The 20,310-nt window shown below is 36.6% G+C and overlaps 2 protein-coding genes across 2 annotated transcripts; one reads left to right on the top strand and one right to left on the bottom strand.

Annotated features, from left to right (window-relative positions):
- The first annotated feature begins 1,222 nt into the window (after positions 1-1,222).
- On the top strand, positions 1,223-3,044 carry LOC113275931 (NAC domain-containing protein 100-like). Its single transcript, XM_026525516.1, has 3 exons — positions 1,223-1,700; positions 1,799-2,076; positions 2,159-3,044. Exons 1-3 carry the CDS (start codon positions 1,508-1,510, stop codon positions 2,783-2,785), a joined length of 1,098 nt encoding a protein of 365 aa, XP_026381301.1. The 5' UTR covers positions 1,223-1,507; the 3' UTR covers positions 2,786-3,044.
- Positions 3,045-13,449: 10,405 nt separating this feature from the next.
- On the bottom strand, positions 13,450-14,124 carry LOC113272706. The gene has a single exon (XM_026522506.1). It carries the CDS (start codon positions 14,122-14,124, stop codon positions 13,450-13,452), a length of 675 nt encoding a protein of 224 aa, XP_026378291.1.
- Between the last annotated feature and the right edge of the window lie 6,186 nt (positions 14,125-20,310).

Below are 20,310 nucleotides of genomic sequence, written 5' to 3'. Positions count from 1 at the left end.
AACAACTAGGTATAACATCAAAATAGGCAACCAACATCTCTACTTTTTATAACCGGAATATTATAAAAAGCATCTGCAAAGAAGAAAGCCTAACAACCATTATGAACAATATCTATGTTGAAAATTGTATTAACCTTGTAACTGATGATGATCCTCGATTTTATGGGGACCGTTTATTTCATTCTATAATATGTGTTTTAAAGTCTCTTTTCGAAAAAAAGAATAAAAATGGTCAATCCGATTTGTTTGTTTTTCTTATTGGATTGAACACTGGCTTCAAATAATTGAAGCCAAAGGTTAGTGAGTTGCCGATTGAATGGCGAAAAGTTTGGAAGTTTGGTCCAAATTGTGGCGCAATTGCGTGAGGTGAAGGAGATTTTGGCCAGTGGATGGAGTTTTTTTTTTCCTCTCTTTTTATAATGGCAAATAGATTAATAAGGCGTGGAATCGACACAAAGGAAACAGTTGCATTACATAAAACCTGATAGAGCAAAGAGTTTAGAAGCTGCACAGGCTAGAAAACTCCCATAAGGTGTTGGGAAGAGAATGTTGCGAAGGGTACTTTGGCGGCTCTGTCTGATCTAATGATTTTTCTACTCCGTTAGGAATAAACTTCTTTCGACTTCCAGGCCTCCTGATAGATATCTTTAGGCGCCTGCGTGGTGTGCCTTTGTTGTCAATCAAAAATATTAACAAATCTGAATGTCTGCGGTTCAAAGTTTCAAACTTATTAAAATATTGGATAGTTGTTAGTACTTGGTAGATGGGTTTAGTTGGGCAGATATAACACAATACTTCCCTAGCAAAATAGTACTTGAAAACGACAGTAAAAGTTCGATAAAAAGTCTGCTTAAACGCGTTTCACAAATACTGTATACAAAAAATAAGAATCATATTCGAGAAATAAAAATCATACCGGTCTAAACCTTTTAAGCCTATCAAAAGTTGGTCGAAAGGAGAGAAAGCTAGCTAGCCTTGGACACGTACACATCTTTAGCTAGCTAATTTGAATGATGAAGCTATCATCTTCTTCATATAAAACGTTGTCCTTTCGATCATCTCATTGTTGACCTCACCACCACCACCATCCGGCATCCACGTATTCAAACGTGTATAATTCTAACTTAAACGATTCTTCTTATAAATGAAATCGTCAATGAATGAGGTTGTTTCAGAATTTACATGAAATGAGTTGTATTTAGACAAATTTTCAAAGTAAAGTTATTAACAAATAAAGGAAGAAGCTAAAGATAACCAAAACTACCAACCTTAGCTTACTTAAAATCTACGTTTTATCTCTTTACTAAAATCAGTATTTATAGATAGTTCTGTTTCTCACTACACTATTTTCCTTAAAAAAATATATATATCTCTATGGGTTTCAAACCCATATCTAAATACTATGAGTACCCATTTTTATTAACATCTCTTTCACTGATTAGCACTGAAAGTTGAGAGATTTTAAAGAACCCCTTACGGTTTGCGAAGTTAATACGATTTCTTAAAGATGGAGAAGCAGATATTTGGGAGTGGGAATATTGATCAAAATCAAGTTGTATTACCACCTGGATTCAGATTTCATCCTACTGACGAAGAATTAATAACTTATTATCTAACGAAGAAAGTTCTTGACACTAATTTCTCTGCTGAGGCGATTGGAGAAGTTGATTTGAACAAGTGTGAGCCTTGGAACTTGCCATGTAAGTATACCCTCTATATTCTTAAGTTCGGTTTCTTATTTAGCAGAAAAGTATATTAGGATCTCTGGTTGCTAATTTTGTGTTATTTTTGATTCAAGGGAAAGCAAAAATGGGAGAAAAACAATGGTATTTTTTCTGTGTAAGAGATAGAAAGTATCCAACTGGTTTAAGAACTAACAGAGCCACCGAAGCGGGTTACTGGAAAGCTACCGGAAAAGATAAAGAAATTTATAGAGGAAAATCATTAGTTGGAATGAAGAAAACATTGGTGTTTTATAGAGGAAGAGCTCCTAAAGGTGAAAAAACTAACTGGATCATGCACGAATACAGATTAGATGGGAAATTCTCAATTCCTCAATTCCCTAAAACTTCAAAGGTAATTCCTCTGTTTTTAAGGGTGGTTTAGTTTCTTGATTATTTCTTCTTATATTTAAATATCTTTGTTATTGGTTTTGCAGAATGAATGGGTGATTTCAAGGGTATTCGAAAAGAAGAATTTATTAACAAGTGGAAAGAAAGTTTATCTTCCAAGTTTCATGAGAATGAGTTCATCTTACAATGACGAAATGGCGGGTTCGTCGTCTCTTTTACCACCACTAATGGATACTTCCTCAATCGGTAATAAGAGTGATAAATCCAATTACGTGACCTGCTTCTCCAATGCAACAACATTAATGGAACAAGGTCATCAAAAAAGGATGGAGAATATAACTGATCACCAATATTTCAACAACAACTCACTCGTATCAACAACTTCTCTTGTGCCAAACTCGATATACTTGAACCAAACACTTCCGGATATAGGAAATTTTCAATACCCGAGTTCTATCTCAGTTGAAGATCAATCTATCCTGAAGGCTTTGCAGCTTGAGAACAATCATGGGTCATCATCAAATTGTAAAGTCGAAAGGGAAATGGTGAGTATCTCACAGGACACGGGGTTGACAACAGATATGAACATGGAAATCTCCTCTGTTGTGTCGAATCATGAAATGAGTACAACTACTTCCCGATCGTTCGAAGAACAGGAGGTTCCGTCGACTTCAACTGGACATGTGGATCTTGATTGTATTTGGAATTACTGAAGCAGGAGTATTGTTTTTAGTTTTAGTTTAAGGATTGACTTTTATTTTTCATATAATTTGATTTGGTGGTAATTGGTATACATTGTATAACTTGACTAATTACATATATTCTTTACAGTGTGACAATAATGTAAGTGTGTGTGCCTGTAAAATTTGAATAATTCCGCATGAAAACTTTTCATGCATGTATAATATATGCAAACTAAGTAGCTTTCTCAATTCTCATGAATCATAGAGATTGTCACAAGGTTTATATTGGCGTATTTGGATTTTATTTTGGAAGACGTTTTCATGAATTACATTGAATTTCTCTAGAACCTGTTTTTCTTGTTTTCCTTAAGTGCACTATTTGGTTCAATTAGCAAATTGACTTTTTTTTTTGTTTAATGATTTTTAAAAAAAAAATTCCACCATCAATTCTAGAAAATGAAAAGAACTACTAATGATTAGAACTAAAAGCAAGAAACAGTCACGAGTCCAACATTCTAAACAAGACCGTTTTGAATTAGTGAGTTACGATGGGCTAAGTAGTTTCTACATGATCAATGCTTGATCGCTGGCTTGGTAAATTTTAAAAAATGAACCTAATAATTTAGATAAACAGAAACGTTGAACTGGATGTTTAATTACATCAAGTAGGTCACCTGAATTCCTAATTTTGAACTTATTCTTCCCTATATTACAGGGGTAGAATTTAACAGTATGAATGCACCTAATTCACTAGTCGTAGAACACCGCCAAAGATTCCACTCTGATAAATACAGGAATTATGTATTAGCATTTGTACGACTTTTATACATTGTCAATCGTTTGATTCTCTGGCCGTACATTAATTTTCTTTGATTATTTTTCAAGCTTATTATAGGGCGGCATGGTTTATTAGAGAGATGGTATTGTGATAGTAATGTCTCTTTAATTGGCTAGGGGATGTCTTAAAAGGGGTGTAAATTGGTTAGATTATCCTTTTCACCTTAAATCAACCAAAATCAAATCAATTTTTTTAAACCTAATGAATTAGAAAAAATCAAATCAGTTTTTATTCTCATCTTCTTCTTCATCTTCTCTTCTCCTATATCAACCGTAACCTCCATTAAAACTGAAAATTTCATCGACTTCGATTAATCGGCGATTTGAAAATGTTTGGAAAAACCCAGTTAGGGTTTAGTTTATCGTGTTGGATTTAAGTTAATTCTGTATCAAAAATTAGGGTTTTGTATGAAAATTGAAATTGAAGTTTCTGGTTGCATGTGAGTTACGGTTGGTAATAACTCAAATACCAACCGTAAGTTCTTAGTTTTGAAAAATATGTTCAGTTACGGTTTGTATTTGCATCAAATTTATCAACCGTAACTGAGTTACGGTTTTTTACTCAAACAACCATACCAACCGTAAATAATCATGTGTCTTGAGAATTTATCAAATAATGATTTACGGTTCAAAAGTTAAGTTGACACACCAACCGTAGGGTAGTTACGGTTGGTCTCGATTCATTAGTTACCAACCGTAATTTAGTTACGGTGGTTGTCCAAATTTAATTACCAACCGTAACTGGTTATACGATTGGATCTTCCCCAAATTTAACCAGTTACGGTTGGTATTCGATAACTTACGAACCGTAAGTAAGAGTTACGGTTGGTCACGAGCAAAATTGCAACCGTAAGTTCTTCTGAAAATTTAAAAGTTTTGATTTTGTTACGTATTTTAGATAATTTTGAGCGAGAAAAAGCTAATGGGAACTAATTTAGAAGTATACCGGGTCACTGGAATCACTCATTTTGGTTGAGTGAATCAAAATCTAAGGTTTCACAAATATCACAAAAGTTTTCTTTTTCTTCTCCTCTGATTTTTTTTTAACTCTAAAAATATGATTTTGTTTTGATTTTGAGTTAATATAAGTGAAATTAATCATTAACACTAAACTTGATTATCATCACTAAACTAGATTATCAATAACGAGGGTTAATTTGTCATTTCCAGTTTTTTTTGATAAGGAACACCTTGAATGATCATGTAATGACCCTTTTTGTCCTATTAGAATGCCGCCCCTCTAATAAACCATGCCGTCTCTATAATAAGCTTGTTATTTTTATATAATTAAGTATACATCAAGTTGCCCATATTGGAGGTGTGCAATTTGATCTTCCCTCTTGCCCCATTGATGGAGAGTATTCGACAGTGTGAATGCCATTATGTCTTAGTTTGCAAAATTGCAACCCAACTGGCAGTAAAGTGACACATGATAACTTAGATTTGAATTCAAATCATAAAATCAAAAATTTCAGTACTACAACTTGGCCTAATCTTTGACTTTTGCTATCTCAATTTATGCTGCCATCATAGGAGTTGACCAGATTATGAAATTTTAAACACAGTAAAATATTGCATAATAAGATAACTTTTTATACCTTAAACCTTTACGTGCCGAAATTTGGGTCATGGGAGGAAAGAAAAAGTCCGGGATCGAAAAGCATTCGAGTGATTGCCTGGAAATGGTGGTTCACCGCTCGACAGCACTTCAACGCGGTAACTTTACTAGTTAGAAATCATTCCAAATTTTCCTTTTGAAAAATTGGTCGTGTAAACACCAAATTGACATATGATTATATCCAATCCAAGAATGAGTGAGTGTTGTGGTTGCTTTGCGGCTTGGCTACAAGAAGAATTATTAGCATACGTCTCCAATCGACACGTATAACCATTTTGAACACTGTCTTCATTTCGCTTTCGTCGCTAAAGGTTACGGCCCCTCAATCTCGGCCTAAAATGATGACATCCCTAAAGATTGAGACGTCAAAGCTGCTACCACGTTTCATACCCCATTTTGTTCATCGTCATTCCAGATAAAGATAATCGAATATTGGAACTATACCGAGTACACCACCCAATGAATGTTTGTCGCGTGTACATAAAAATAAAATTTTGGAGATTGGCCATAAACTTGCCAGAGGTGTTTTTAGGCTCGGGTAACCTGTCGTTTTTACCCAAGTATCGTCGAGTCATGATTTTGAATCATTTGCAAGGATCAAATTTCCAAATATTTTTCATACATGTTTCAAAAGGACGAGTAAAAAAGAGTATGGGTGAAATGGATATCAAAAAAATAATAAGGATGAAATTTGATTCATTCCGATTTAAACTTAAAAAATAGCAAGGATGAAACTGGATGCATCCTGATATAAATTAAAAATAAAAAAATTATTTAAAAACGGGTAGGATGAAATTGTCTACATCCTGGCTATTTTTATATTTATATCCGTTTAGACAGTAACAAAATCTAAATTAGTGATTTTAATCTTTTTAACAAATTTGTGCACTACAAATGAGAGTAAAAGAGAGTTGGAGAGATCAGTGGGATTTTACGGTGGGGCCTAACTTGCCAGCTATAATTCTCCCTTGCCTACATGGATTACGAAATTGACGATGGCGGCTATCAGGCAGGAGGTGTCATAAAGTCTTTGAAAATACCACTCTTTTGTCTAATGTATGACGAAATACTATGAGATATTTTTTTTGCTTTTGCTAAATGACTAGATTGTATTTGTGTCTTATATAATAAGAGAACTATTTTGTCCATCTTATGATGTGTGTACAAATCCAAACACATCGTTCGGTCTCTAAGATGGACACGGTTTCGATTTGTACACACATCATAAGATGGACACGGTTTTATGATTAAGATGGACAAAATAGTTCATAAAGGCCGGCCTACAAGAACTGCAAGTTAAAAAGGATGATCAGGCAGAATCGTTCGAGTCTTTGAGACATTTCCGAGAAGTCAGGACCTCGGCTGTGTGCTAACCACCCTCGTCTAGAATAGAGTAATGGGTATCTTAAGTGGATATTTTGTTGAGGGAGGCATCTCCACATATTTTTGATTTTCACACTATCACACGTTAGACGTGATTTTTATGATTAAGATTAACCCATAACGGATTCGAAGCTAATATTCTGGAAATATAATTCTTTTACCAAGTTATACATGCTTACCGAAAATGAGTACATGCCGAAACGTATAACACCACACCATCTACTGCTTTGAAAATGAGTCATTGAGTATCAACTGATTTTCAGCCATTGAAATTAAGACCGGTAAATTGTGAGGTTTTATATTTCGGGATGTGATCATTTTTGGTAGGCATGTATAACTTGGTAAGAAGACATATCCCCAAAATATTAGCTTCAAATCTGTCACGATTTGGTTTTTAGTCGCAAAAATCACGTCCAACATGTCAGATAGTGTGAGAATAAAAGTGTGAAGAGATCATTCCTCTACTTTATTTATTGTAATCACCCTAATATATCGCTTTCTTTTTAATGAAATGTCTCTTGATTGAAAGGCATTATTATTAATTTTGAATTTGATTTCGTGAACCACTCCCACGCCCTTCACAGAAGAAAACATCTATAATGTAGCAGTTACGGAGTAATTTAAAAGAAAAATACACGAATAAAAAATGAACGAACAAATGAACTTGATATTTAAAAAAGAAGATTTATATGGTTCAGGAAAAATTCCATGGATAACAATTTACATAAGCACGATTTCAAAGAAAATAGATGAATCATTTATTATACACGCAAGCTTCAGGATATAGCTAATCCGGATTTGGTCAGAATCAGTTCGCCAATTCTAGGCAGAAGGCTCTCATTTTCGTCATATGAAAACGCTAGAGATTCTTGTAAATCATCCCTTTCTGTTCATTCAGTTTCATCCTTTTTAAGATCCCCTAATTCTCCCATTACCCCCCTAAGCCTAGCTTTAAGCTACCAGTTTTTCATTCTTCGGTGCTTGCTCATAAATCAGCCTTTAAAATTTCAATTCCTGATTTCTCAGCTTCTTGTTCTTCTGATAACATCTGTTCTAACTAAACTGACAATGATTATATTCTCAAACAAATCTAATATGAAAGAACAACGCAAGGAAGTTGAATCTTTCCTCCTCTTATCGTTCAATCTATCTCCCCCATCAATGCAACAGGATGAGACGCAGGTTTTCCTTTTATCTAAATCTGCTTTAAATTGAATTTCTTACTGTGTTATTTAGTAATTTAAATTCTTCGGTATTTTAATTGATCTTAGTTAAAGACTTTCTGGAGAACATATTTGATGCCTACATTATTCTGCTTAGACACATTCTAAAGATTACCTGAAATTTCAACTTTCGATTGCCCCAAAATGAAAATATTAGCTTAGAATGTCCAGGGTTGTGGAAGCCCCTTCACTCAAAATCATCTAAAATTATTAATACAACAAGAAGGACCTGAAATCCTGTTTCCATCTGAAACAAAATCTCAAAGACATTTGATTTGATATTTAGTGTCTTATTATCCTAATTATCATATTGTAGATCCAATAGGACTAGCAGGAGGATTAGTAGTAGCATGGCTAGATGGTTTTCACTTCGACTATGTTAAATAGAACATTAATATGATTAATTTCGTAGATAATACAAATTTCGACTCGAACAAATGGGTTTTAACTTGCTTTTATGGCAGTCCTTACCCAGCTAATAGAAATATAGCATGGGATTTCCTAGAAGACACAAGGCTCTAGTTAAAGTTAGGAAAATGCCTTGGGTAGTTATAGGAGATCTCAATATGATTTTTGATCAATATGAAAACTAGGAGGATTATCATTTAGGAAATCCAAAACAAAACACTGCCATAGAATTTTAGAAAGAGAAGGTTTTTATGACATAGGATACAACTTTACTTCAAATAACCACAGGAAAGATTCAAAAAACATTAAGGAAAGACTACATAAAGCAGTGCAAAATGCTGATTGGAATTTACAATTTTCTAATGCTAATCATACCCACCTAGGAGCCATATGATCATATCATTATCTTATATTACTCTCTCTTGATAAATCTTTCACTAGACAAGAATGAATTTTAGAATTTTATAATACTTGGCTTAAAAGAGGAATCTTGTATCAAGAGTTATCCAGAACTCTTGGATCACTCTTGTAGAGAGGACCCCTCGGTTACTTTAGTCTGTGACCTAAAAACTGCGGGAGAAAATCTAACTTACTGGAAAAAGAATATTTTTGATCAACCAGTAAGGGAAAATTTATAGATTAATATAGGAAATAAAAAGAATTAAATCTATAGGATCATCGGAACAACCAGAAATAATTTTAAAAGAAAAGTTAGATCAACCAGAATATATTTAGGATATTCAAGAAGTAATAGCAAAGTAACAATCTAGAGATAGCATAATGGAACTCGGTGAAGAAAACACAAAATATTTTCATACTGTAACTCTATGAAACAGAAAGTTAAAAAACATAGAATGCTTGACTAATAATCGAAATGTAGTCACTCATAATGGAACAAAAATTAGTGAAATACTAACTGATTATTTTTAAAACCTCTTCTTAGATGACAATATTGATCATACTTTACATGAATCCATCCTAGAAAAGATCTCTTATTGTGTTTTTTTCAATGAAAATCTTTTTATCTCTTTAGTTCCATCCGAAGAAATCTATTCAGTCTTAAGGAAAATAAAACCCAACAAATCGACAGGTCCTGATGGTTTCCAAGTGAGTTTTTTAAAAACTATCTGGGACACAGTTGGATTTCAAGTAACTCTTACAATTCTGAACTTCTTTCAAACAAAACAGATGAACACGAAATAAATAAAACTCACCTCTTTCTAATCCATAAAGTTAACATTTGAAGAATCCAAGCAAATTTAGACCAATCGGCCTTTATAACACTATATACAAAATCATAGCCAAAATCTTAGAAAATAGAAATAAACCTATTCTTGAATCTTTTTACCTCTCCACTCTGCTTTTCTCCCCTCTAGAAAGATCTCAAAGTACATCATGTTGCGCATGAAATAATCCATCCATTTTAAAGGAAAAAGGCTAGAACTGGATAATTAAGAATCAAATAGATATGTCTAAAGATTTTGATAGAGTTAATTGGCGGTTTCTTCAAAAACTTTTGCTTTCAATATTGAAGTTTTCTCTCTCATAGAGCAATGTATTTCGACTACCTTTATAACGGTCTTAGTAAATGGTACACCGAGGAAATCTTTAATCTATCCATGGCATTTTCCAAGGAGATCCTTTATCTCCATAGTTTTTCATAATTTGCATGAAGGTCTTATCTAGACTTCTTTTAGCTCAAGAAAACAAAAAAAAACAAAACAAAAAAATCTTCATGGAGTAAAATTAACCCCGAAAGGTAGTTCAGTATCCCATCTTTTCTTTGCAAATAACTTTCTTTTTTTGTAAATACAAACTTAATAGAATGTAAAAATCTACTTAATAGAATAAATTTGATTAGTAAATCCTCGGGTCGATTAATCAAATTTGGTAAATCGGGAGTCTTCTTTAGTAAAAATGTTCATCCAAAACACCAAAGAATGGTGTCGAAACTACTGAAAATAAAGCAAATAAACCTAAAAGATTCTTATATGGGAGCACCCTAATTCATAGATAAGTAGAAAGTTAAAACTTTTGAAAATATACTGAAGAAGATGGAACATACATCTCAAGGTTGGAAAAGTAAGGTCTTGCTCTGGATTAGTAAAATGATTTTGAACAAATCAGCTTTAGCCGGTATTCGAACATTTCAGATAGGGTATTTTATCATACCCCAAAAAATTCTAATATAATAAATGCAATTCAGAGAGATTTCTGGTGGGGAATAGAACCAAATGCTAAAAGGTTTTACCCAAAATCCATCCTAAGTATGTGCAAACCAATGAGTAAAGGAGGTTTAGACTTTAGAGATGCACATAAAGTTAACTTAGCTATGCTATCCAAGGTGGCCTTGAGGCTTATTAAAAGAACCTAACTCCATTTCGGCCCAAACTCTAGGACCTAAAAATTTCATAAACAAATCCTTTCTTAGTGCTAAACCCCCTGATAAATGTTCATGAATATGGATTTGCATCTGTAAAGGACTGAAGTTAGTAGAACAATAATATATGGGAAGTAGGAAATGGCTAAAGTATAAACATCTAGGATGATAACTAGATACCAGGATTGTGTGACATACTCTCTTTATATAAAACTAACTCCAATAGTTTTTTGACTCTAGTAGCAAATTTGATTGACATGTCTACCAATAAATAGAATACGGATCTAATTCTCTATTTTTTCCCTGAAAATGTAGATGCTAAAATATGTAAGATTCGTCTTTTTCAGGATATATCTGATCTCTTAAAAGAAGATAACCTGAGATGGAAATTTACAAACACAGGGGAAGTTATAGTTAAATCTACATATAACAAACTTAACGAGAATGGAATAAATTCTTCTAGTCTATATTAAGATGAAAATTTTTGGAGTTCTACGGAAGTTAGAGTTATCTCCTAGGATTAAACTTTTCTCATGAAAATATCTTCAAAATACTTTATCTACTAATTCTAAACTAAAAGGAATCATACGGAATATCAATCCTAAATGTTCTTTATGTGGAGAACATGAGGAAACATTTGAACATCTCTTTTTACATTGCTCTTTCGTTAAAGCAGTATAAAAGTTAGGTTGTCTTGTTCAGGTTAGTTCCAGTGACATTACTAAAATATTAGACATATGTAAGGATTGGTTTCAATCCCCAAATGATGTAATAACATTAGAACTAGTTGCAACTAAGATGTGGTTTATTTGAAAAGAAAAATGTAATAAAACATTTCAAGGGACTTCAAAAAACCCTCAACAATTAGCTATTGAAATTCAAAGACATGTAAATTAACATACAAGGACTATTAGTAACAACAGTAGAAAAGGAGTTAAAAAACAACATATCCCCTGGTCAACTCTGCCTAGACATAACCTAAAAATCAAAATGGATGCATCCTGGGTCTCAAAATCTCTTCCATATAGTTTTTAACTAATTTTGCATGATGATATAAGCTCCTTTGAAGGAGGAAGAGTATGACCATCAAGTTGTGCAGATCCTAAAAAAACAGAGGCAATAGGAGTATTTGAGGCGACATCTTGGGCAACAAAAAAACGACAATTTCAGTATAAAGAGTGATTATGAAAGCTTAATCAAAAACCTTAATGGCAATACGATGTACATCTCTTGGAGCAGCAAAGCTATTTTGGAGGAAGTAGATAGAAGATTAAGACAAGGTGCAAACTATTTAGGATTTTATTTTGTACCCAAAATGGGTAATGAAGTTGCATATACATTAGCCAAAGAAGCAACACATTTTCGCGATATTTTTATTTTGATGTTATCCCTCCTTCATGTATTAATCTTAAATTGTTAGTAGATAAATCAAATATTAGGAGAAGAGACTCTAACTTTCTGGTATTAGATGGCTTTACTCATGATGTAACTCAGGCCTCTGCCTCTCCTTAGTTTTTTAATGAAATCTTATTTACCAAAAGAAAAAAGTTCTTATGTAAGGGGATTTTCTAAAGTATAAGTGACGTTTTCACCTTTTCCATCTACAAAAAAATCATCGATATTCGAGACATTTACATATGCTAGATATTATATTGAAATTGCTAATATAGATATATAAAAAAAATCATCACTTTGTATGCACAAATCCCCAAAATATAATTTAACCAAAGTAAATACGAAAATTCCTAACTGACCACAAAAAAAAGCCCAAAACACCGCACAGAAAAAATATCAAATCAAAAGCGGGACCCCTGTTTTCCCCTCGAGGGGCTAGCCCTTCTTGATGTGTCTGTGCGGTTTTGTGGTGGTTCAAACGGACGGTCTGTCCAGAACCACCCAAGAAAATATGAATGAAGCATAATAATTAAATCCATTTTTTTCTATTCTGGCCCTACTTTTAGAATCTCCTTAGAGCCTTCTCGATCGTTTTGATTCTCTACTTTTATTAAAATTAACAAGTTGAGCGCACGTGCTTTGCACGTCGGCATAATTCGATATTCCGTGTTCAGAAAAAATTTGACGTTATAATAAAATGTTTCTCAGCAACATACCAACAACAATTTTTTTAATTTTTTGTAATTTAGAAATACATCAATCAGAAATACATCACCCAACACTATCACATAATTTCAGAACATCTTGAAAAAAAACATTCCTGGTATACGTTCCAGCAATATCTGGAAGAGACCCATTCTTGACTAATAATTTTACTGTGGTTCTTGAGACTCCCCTGAAAAAGCAACATATAATTATCCATGACTAAACACATGTTCTTGTAGGTAAACACCAACATGTGGTATGGTCTGCCCTTGAGACTTGTTAACCGTTAGAGCAAAACTTGCACGAACTGGAAACTGCTTTCGTGTAAGCTTAAAAGGAAGTTTTTAGTCTTTTGGGGGCTCCACGGGTATCTCAGAATCAACACTCTCATCCCTGAGCGACTACATGTAACAATTTATGCATCGATGAAGTTTGTGAATAGTCTTCGACACAGTAACATTGTGCCATTGCAAAGACCACACTTTGGATCAAGGTTTCTCAAGAGAATAATTGGAACACCTATCTTCAGTATAAGCTTGTGAGGAGGCAATCCACCTGGAGCAACACTATTGAGAAAATCTTCTGTCCACAAATTCTTGGGGTCATCTGTTACCGTGTCAAAGGAGTGATACACTACCTCGGCTCCTGGGAAGATTTCAATAACTTTATGATTGAGCTTTTCGACAACGTATTTCTTTGGAGTTATCAAGGATCCCTTACTCATATAAACTTTGTCAAATGAATTTTATTCAAGTCTTTGGAAAACCTCGTCAATCAATCTCCTAACATGCTCTCCATCCCATTCCAACATAAGGTCATCTGGAAGTTTCACCATGTCTTCCATAACATACGGCTCAACTCCATCTCCAATGCGAAGCAAGAATTCCGAGAAATCGGGATCCAACCTTGAACGCCTGTTTTCTTTGAGATGAATTACCTTGACATCCTTCCAGAATTTTGCATTGGTTAAGCATGCACTTACTGCATGTGCTTGGGTGTCGCGTTCAATTACAAGAAACACTTGACGAAGATCACCACCCAAAACAAATTTTTTACCTCCAAATGGTTGCTCGACATTAGTTACATCTCTTAATGTCCGATCTAAATCTTCAAATTCATATTGGTTTGTCATTGTCGTTTCGTCCCAAATAATCAGGCTGGCCTTCTGAATGAGATCTGCTAAATCAGTGTCCACAGGTATGTCACACGTAGATGTTAAGTCAGATGGTACGGGTATCTTGAACCTAGAATGAGCGGTCCGCCCACCTGGCATCATGGTTGCAGCAATTCCTGATGTCGTTGTTGCAATTGCAATATGCTCTTCAGTTCTTAGAGAGGCATGCATTTGACAGGTAAAATTCGCTACAACATACTCATATTGTAATCTCAATTTTACTGAGTTATACTCTCCACGAGTCATTCATTTTAAGATTGATTTGTAATTGCATTAACTCTTATTAAGCAGGGTAGTGAACGTACACTGATCTCGTAGGAAGTGGAAGTGGTTGAGTGACGGAGAAGTGGGGTAATGTGTAAATGCTAGAAACCACGTCCCCAATATGAAGGAAACGCGTTAGTTTACACCCACTACTTCTTGTCGCCACTAACTGCCCGCCTTCCTGACACTTTCTTATAATGGGCGTGTTTCACACACAGTAAATCGCCAGACCAATACCCTGATGAGCATCCCCCAGTTTGTGACATGTTTGATGTCTCGAGTATTTTCGTGGAAAATGTGCAGCAGATTGCTAAGTGGGTCTTGTTTGCAAGACCTAATTATTCTGATTAACTGTATGCCAACTAGGTGGTGGCTATCCATGTGTGACAAGTCAATTCAAGAGACTTTCCGCAGGAGAATGGTGTGTGACGCTATTAGGTTAGTCTTGGTTGGTCACCTAAGACTTACCATAAGTCGGTCAATTCCGTGGCGAATTCGGACGGCTGAGATTGTGATTAATGAGAGAAGGTGGTTGTTGATTATGGCCACATCCTGTTGGCACCTGGTAATGGCGTAGTGGTGCAATTGGCACATGCCAGTGGCATAGCGGGACGATTAGAGCATGGCGTAGCCACGATCGTTATATCTTGGCATATTGGTGTTGGATCCAAATATGGCTTGCAATATTGGCTCCAGTTTTCGTATCAAACTTAATGCCCTGGGTATCATTATTTGACATGTCCGGCGTAGCGATCTTACCTAAATTTGGGTTTGGAATGTCAGAACTCTAATTAGCGCATGTGTCGTATGGCCGCGACCTTTTTGTGCGGATGGTGCCATGGCCGCGTCAAAATAATTATGGCAAGTCCATAATGTGGGAACGACCACAGGCGCAAGGATATCCATGGGTGTCCATAGCATGGCGCCATTTTTAGGGTTTTATGGGTCCCGCATGGTTCGTGGCATGTTGTGGGGCTAAAGTGGCGTAATTTGGGCCACGACCAGGAAATAGGGTTTTGACTAAAACAAGAGTCATATTTTGGTCAGGAAACCCTGATTGAGGTTTGTTTTGGTGTTGGCCACAGACATAAGGTGGTTTAGCATGCAACTGTGCTACTATATCACATTCGCATGCTACTTCCGCGGAGTGGCATGTTGGCGCGGCATGTTGGCATGCCGACTAGCATGTTGGTGCGAAATGGCATGTTGATTGCCATTGTGACCATCCGGTGTAGTTTACCCTTTTTAATGCGTGTGGCGGGTTTAGGGCGACCTGATTGGTCGATAGGAAAGGGGGACGACCAAACATAGGGCGTGGCGACATCTCTAGTGCGCGTGGCGCATTTAAAGCGACCTGATTGGCCGATAGGAAAGAGGGCTGACAAGTATGGGCCCGGCCATATTCCATGTGCATGTGGCGGATTTAGAACTACCTGATTGGTCTATGGGAAAGAGGAGTGTCGGCAAGCAGCATGGGGGCGTGGCTACATCTCTAGTGCGCGTGGCGGCTTTATAGTGACCTGATTGGTCGATATGAAAGAGGGGGGCCGGTCATGCAGCATGGGGCGTGGCCGTCTGCGGGTGGCGCCTAAACTGGCCGGCCATGTGACATGGCCACGCCTCCTTTTGTTGCTGATCCTATTTTCTGCGGCTCCTATTTTATTTCTTGTTTTCTGGTAGGACTTTGCTCCTACTAGCTCCATGGTGGATTAGTTTCCTAGATTGCCTAGGTTTGGCCTCGACCAATAGGTTCGAGATATTTGCACAGGCGCAAAAAGGCCTAATTTTTGCAAATTAATTAGGTCAAAACTTGAATTTTGTGAGTTATCACAAAATTGAACAAATTTAAAAAATTCTGTGTGTTGACACAAAATCCTTTTATTCTCAAAGAGCAGTTAACGCATCTTCTGATTGAGCATTTTCATGCGGACCTTAATTTTGATACTTCGGGAAATTCATGCTACTCAGCTGCGAGTGAACACTAATTGTTATGTCATACCCATACTAAGGATTCAGCTGGGGAACATAGCATAGGAAAATATTTAATAAACCGTACACTAATGAATAATGTAGGCGAGAATTTACAGAATGTATAGGATTGTTGCTACATGCACCATTCTGAATAAATATACTGAATTGCTCAGTATATGTGTGAGTAGAGAGGCCCGGGCACTCATTACTTTAATATGGATCAGTCCTTTTGCAGACGGCGCATTATATATATTGTTTTACATTTTTATCCCTGAACTAAAAACCACCATCAACATTAAGTCCCATGCTTAGTACGTAAAAGTGACATTTTTGCGGGGTAAGCATTAGATGGTGACAGACAAAGCTAAAATCGAAAAGGCAAGACATGTAGAGGTTACCAGGAAAAGTTCGACCGACCTTTGGCAGCAAGTACGAGCGGCTGGTGATCTTTATACTGGCGCGCTGCTAGCTTGGCCACGGAGCGTTGCAGGTTTAGCGGATGGCTTGGCTACGGAGCGTTGCAGGTTGAGCGGCTGGCCTGGCCACGAAGCATTACAGGTTGAGCGGCTGGTGTTCCTCGTGCTGGCACGCTGCTGGTTCGGTCATGGAGGTTGGTGCCATGGAGCGTTGGTGCCGCGGGCCCAGCTGCCTTCTTCCATGCATGGTCCAAAAGGAAAAACCTCCTTTACTTGAATTCAAAAAGTGCTATGCATTTAAAAGGGCGTGATAACTTCCTCTACTTTTATTATTCGCTCATCTGCTTTTTTTGTTTGTTTGCAGAAGCTCGATCATAGGCGTGCCAATCATCGACGGCAAGGTAAGTTCATCTTATCTTCGTATTTTAGCTGTGAGTGTAATATCCATGAGTAGTTGATCAAACTTGGACATTTAGCTCGGTGTGAATGACTTTCCTTGTTAGCGGCGTCAACGGCAACAAAGCAATCTCCAATAGTTATAATCAGTAGCAAGGAGAGCCAAGGGAACTCAAGGTAGGTGCTATTTTCTATTTTGCGCATGTAGCCACCCAACAGTACCATCGATCTTCTCCAGAATGTGTACTAAGGTTCTGACTCCAGAAGAATGAGTATCTACCCTCTCCAGTGGATTTCAAAATTTACCAAACTCCATCGCACTCCTTGGATGGATGGATGAAATATATGTTCGACAATGATCACGTCAGGGCTAATCTTGGAGAGTGTAGATGCGTTGTTGACCCGTCCTTGACTTTAAGTTATTTGGTGTCTGGACTGCTGATCCAGTGTCTGGAAGGCTTATTCTTGCCTTTATGATTGCGACGATAATATGTTGTGGATGCTTGTATGGTCTAAATCTTCCGGAGCCGTTGGGTGAAGTAGATGAGCTGAGAGGCGTTCTGTTGCCGGCGTGCTGCTATCAAGTCCTCAAGAACTTCATTCCAAGCTACATCCTTTGAACCACCTTCTGAATCTTGGACTATTGTATCGAACGGGATGCGATGCGCAGTCCCCAGTTACACTTCTGTCTGGTAATAGATCTGATGGCGTGACCGGATATGTGAAAATCTCTGCGTCGTGCTTCTGGAGTCTTTGATGCACGTGTATGGCTTCATATTGAGAAATTCCAGCGGCTCGTAAAGCTTCGAAAGTGACGAAGTTGACATCATAAATAACATGGTTGAGGGAAGTGAAGGTGATGGTTTTTCAAATGATGTTGTAGTTGTGGTAAAAACTGGGTTCTTTTCAGACTTGTGAAGGAAATAATTTTTTAGACTTAATAAAAATAAAGATAAAACAAATTAAATTCAAAGGTGATGTAAATATTATGGAAAGACCAGGGTTCAGGATTTCACCATACACCAAAATTCATGTGATTCAATGATAATTCTTATCATGTAATTCTAGACATTATAATTCCAATCAAAAGTAATTGTGATTCTAATCATTGCCTAAATCAGATTTTCAAAACATCCATTGTTAATCGCAAGCATGAAATATCAAAAGCAATATACTAAGCATACTTCATCAAGGGAAAACACAATTGATTCATAAAAATCATTTACTCAATTTCATTCGGTGCGATTAATCATAAAAGAATTGCATAAATAAATTTTACCACATAACTTTTGGAAGAATGGCTTCCTCCATCACCCCTGGGATTGGGTTTAGCTCCTCATCCAAAAAACACACTCACAAGATAAATTCATGGCTAAAATAGGTGTTTTTATTGATGTATATAAGATGAAACAGGAATTAACAACGATGTAGAAGTGTTACAGCGTCACTGTTACAAAGGGGTAAGTGCTGAATATAATCGATAGAAGTAAACTGCTGTAGAACAACGACACTTGGGTATTGATATTAAGACTGTTGAAGAACGACGGACTCTGCGAGTCTGTTCTTCGTGTTCTTCAGGATCTTCAATGGTAGCAGCAGCAGCAGCAATATCTCCTGTAACTTCTTCTTCTCGTCTATCCTGAACTCTAAACTCTCTCCTAAGGTTTTCTAACCCTTCTATGATGAAAGCACATCTATTTATATCTATCCAACTCCCTAGAAACTCGATCAAATCCGAGAATAATCTCATTATTCTTCTCGGGCAGTTTGGAGAAAAATCACTTTCCTGTTTATTCACGTGGTTCTGTTGGCTATTCTCTGACTTGGAATGAACTGAATTGGTATATATCCACGCAAGAATATCCCATAAATCTCTCTGACCAATCCCAAACCCTAAACAGAGAAGCCGTATCCTGTTGGGACTTTGATCAATTATTCCGACTTATCCAGCCCAATTGGATGGGTCTAGACGATTGCATTAGGCATGTATGTCTTCTAGAGTCCGTAGGTACCAATTACACCCGTTTAATCTCCTCAGAACTCGCTAAGAATTCAACTCCAAAACTGTTGTCGCTGCAGCCAATTCTTCCCGCCAATTTCTGTTTTGAATTTTGAAGATGACCTCCCCCTATCCAGTTCCGGTGTCCCTTTAGTACATGCCCTGAAATGGGGTGCCCCTTATCCAAATTAGGGGTGCCTTTAACAATTCTTCTGGGATGTTTTCTGCACTTTTTCAGGGTTCCTACGGGGTATTTCCGGTACACTATCAACGGCAATCCAAGGGCCACATTTTTAGCCAATTTTGCCGCAAAGCCTTATTTATCCAAAAACACCTACAAAAGCATAAAAGACCATAATAAGTACAAAATCGAGCACTAATAATATATACAAATGAGATATATTAGACATATAAATGTGTCTATCAGAAGGCATCCTATGCTGGTAGTCCCCATGTGTAATTATCCTGAGCCCATTTTCTCGTGGAAGATGTGCTTCTACTGCATTCGATGGTAAGGTGGTGACTGCGTTTAAACTCTTAAAACTGAAGGAGGCTTCAGTCTTCAAGTCTAGCCTACTTTGATTGTATCACCTTGAATCCATGCCTATGGGATTTGATACAAGCTTATTGTGCTCTCCTGGATGGAGATGCCGGGATGCTTGGAACATCACATGGACGAAATATTCTGGATAACGAAGAGGTAGAAGTGGGAGAGTTATGTTGTTAATCTTGGCTCCCCCTGTTTCTTCAAGAAAAACGTTTCAGCTGCGTCTATGGAGTTATCTCATGAATCTTTGATTGTTGTCAGGGATGGACTGCGATGAGCAGCCCCCAGTTGCACTTCTCTTTAGTTACTGAAGTTGTTTTCCTTGAGTAGGCTTGGGATCTGTCGCGGCCTCGTAAAGTGTTGCAGGCGCCTTCCAGACAGAGAAGTGATGATATCCTTACGCTACACCTTTGAAGAGTAGATGACCTTGTCGTGGCCATGACTTTTGGTTGAACGTGTCTTCTGAGATTTGACAGTGAAGTGATTCTGTGTAGAACCTCAGTCCCCAAGTGTGGTTTACATTTTTCTATCTTATAGGTGGGTTGACCATGATATAGATATCACCATCTTGCATCCGTACTGGTGACTCTATTACTTCTTCCATATGAAACTATAATATGGAGAAGTACGGATTAACTTTGAAGTGGTTTTTGATAAGCATGTATATGCTACATTTTATACCCATATTTATATTAGCTATGATACAATATTTTAGTTATTAATACTATTTTAGTGCTTTTGTAGAAAGTACAAGTGAATTCGATCATCCAGCAAATAAACAGCAAAATGTGAGACTTAATGATGTTTGCGACGATAATGGAAAAATGTGGTTGGCCTGA

The sequence above is a fragment of the Papaver somniferum genome, chromosome 4 (assembly GCF_003573695.1).
Source record: "Papaver somniferum cultivar HN1 chromosome 4, ASM357369v1, whole genome shotgun sequence".
In the NCBI taxonomy this organism is placed as follows: domain Eukaryota; kingdom Viridiplantae; phylum Streptophyta; class Magnoliopsida; order Ranunculales; family Papaveraceae; genus Papaver; species Papaver somniferum.
This window is presented reverse-complemented; position numbering and strand designations above follow the sequence as displayed.

What these genes read in the sequence shown, in the direction of transcription:
- LOC113275931 (XM_026525516.1), top strand. Translation starts at nt 1,508, where the DNA reads ATGGAGAAGCAGATATTTGGGAGTGGGAATATTGATCAAAATCAAGTT. An exon ending in TGAGCCTTGGAACTTGCCAT is followed by an intron (nt 1,701 to 1,798) that starts GTAAGTATACCC and finishes TTTTGATTCAAG; the next exon opens with GGAAAGCAAAAATGGGAGAA. An exon ending in AATTCCCTAAAACTTCAAAG is followed by an intron (nt 2,077 to 2,158) that starts GTAATTCCTCTG and finishes TTGGTTTTGCAG; the next exon opens with AATGAATGGGTGATTTCAAG.
- LOC113272706 (XM_026522506.1), bottom strand. Translation starts at nt 14,124, where the DNA reads ATGACTCGTGGAGAGTATAACTCAGTAAAATTGAGATTACAATATGAG.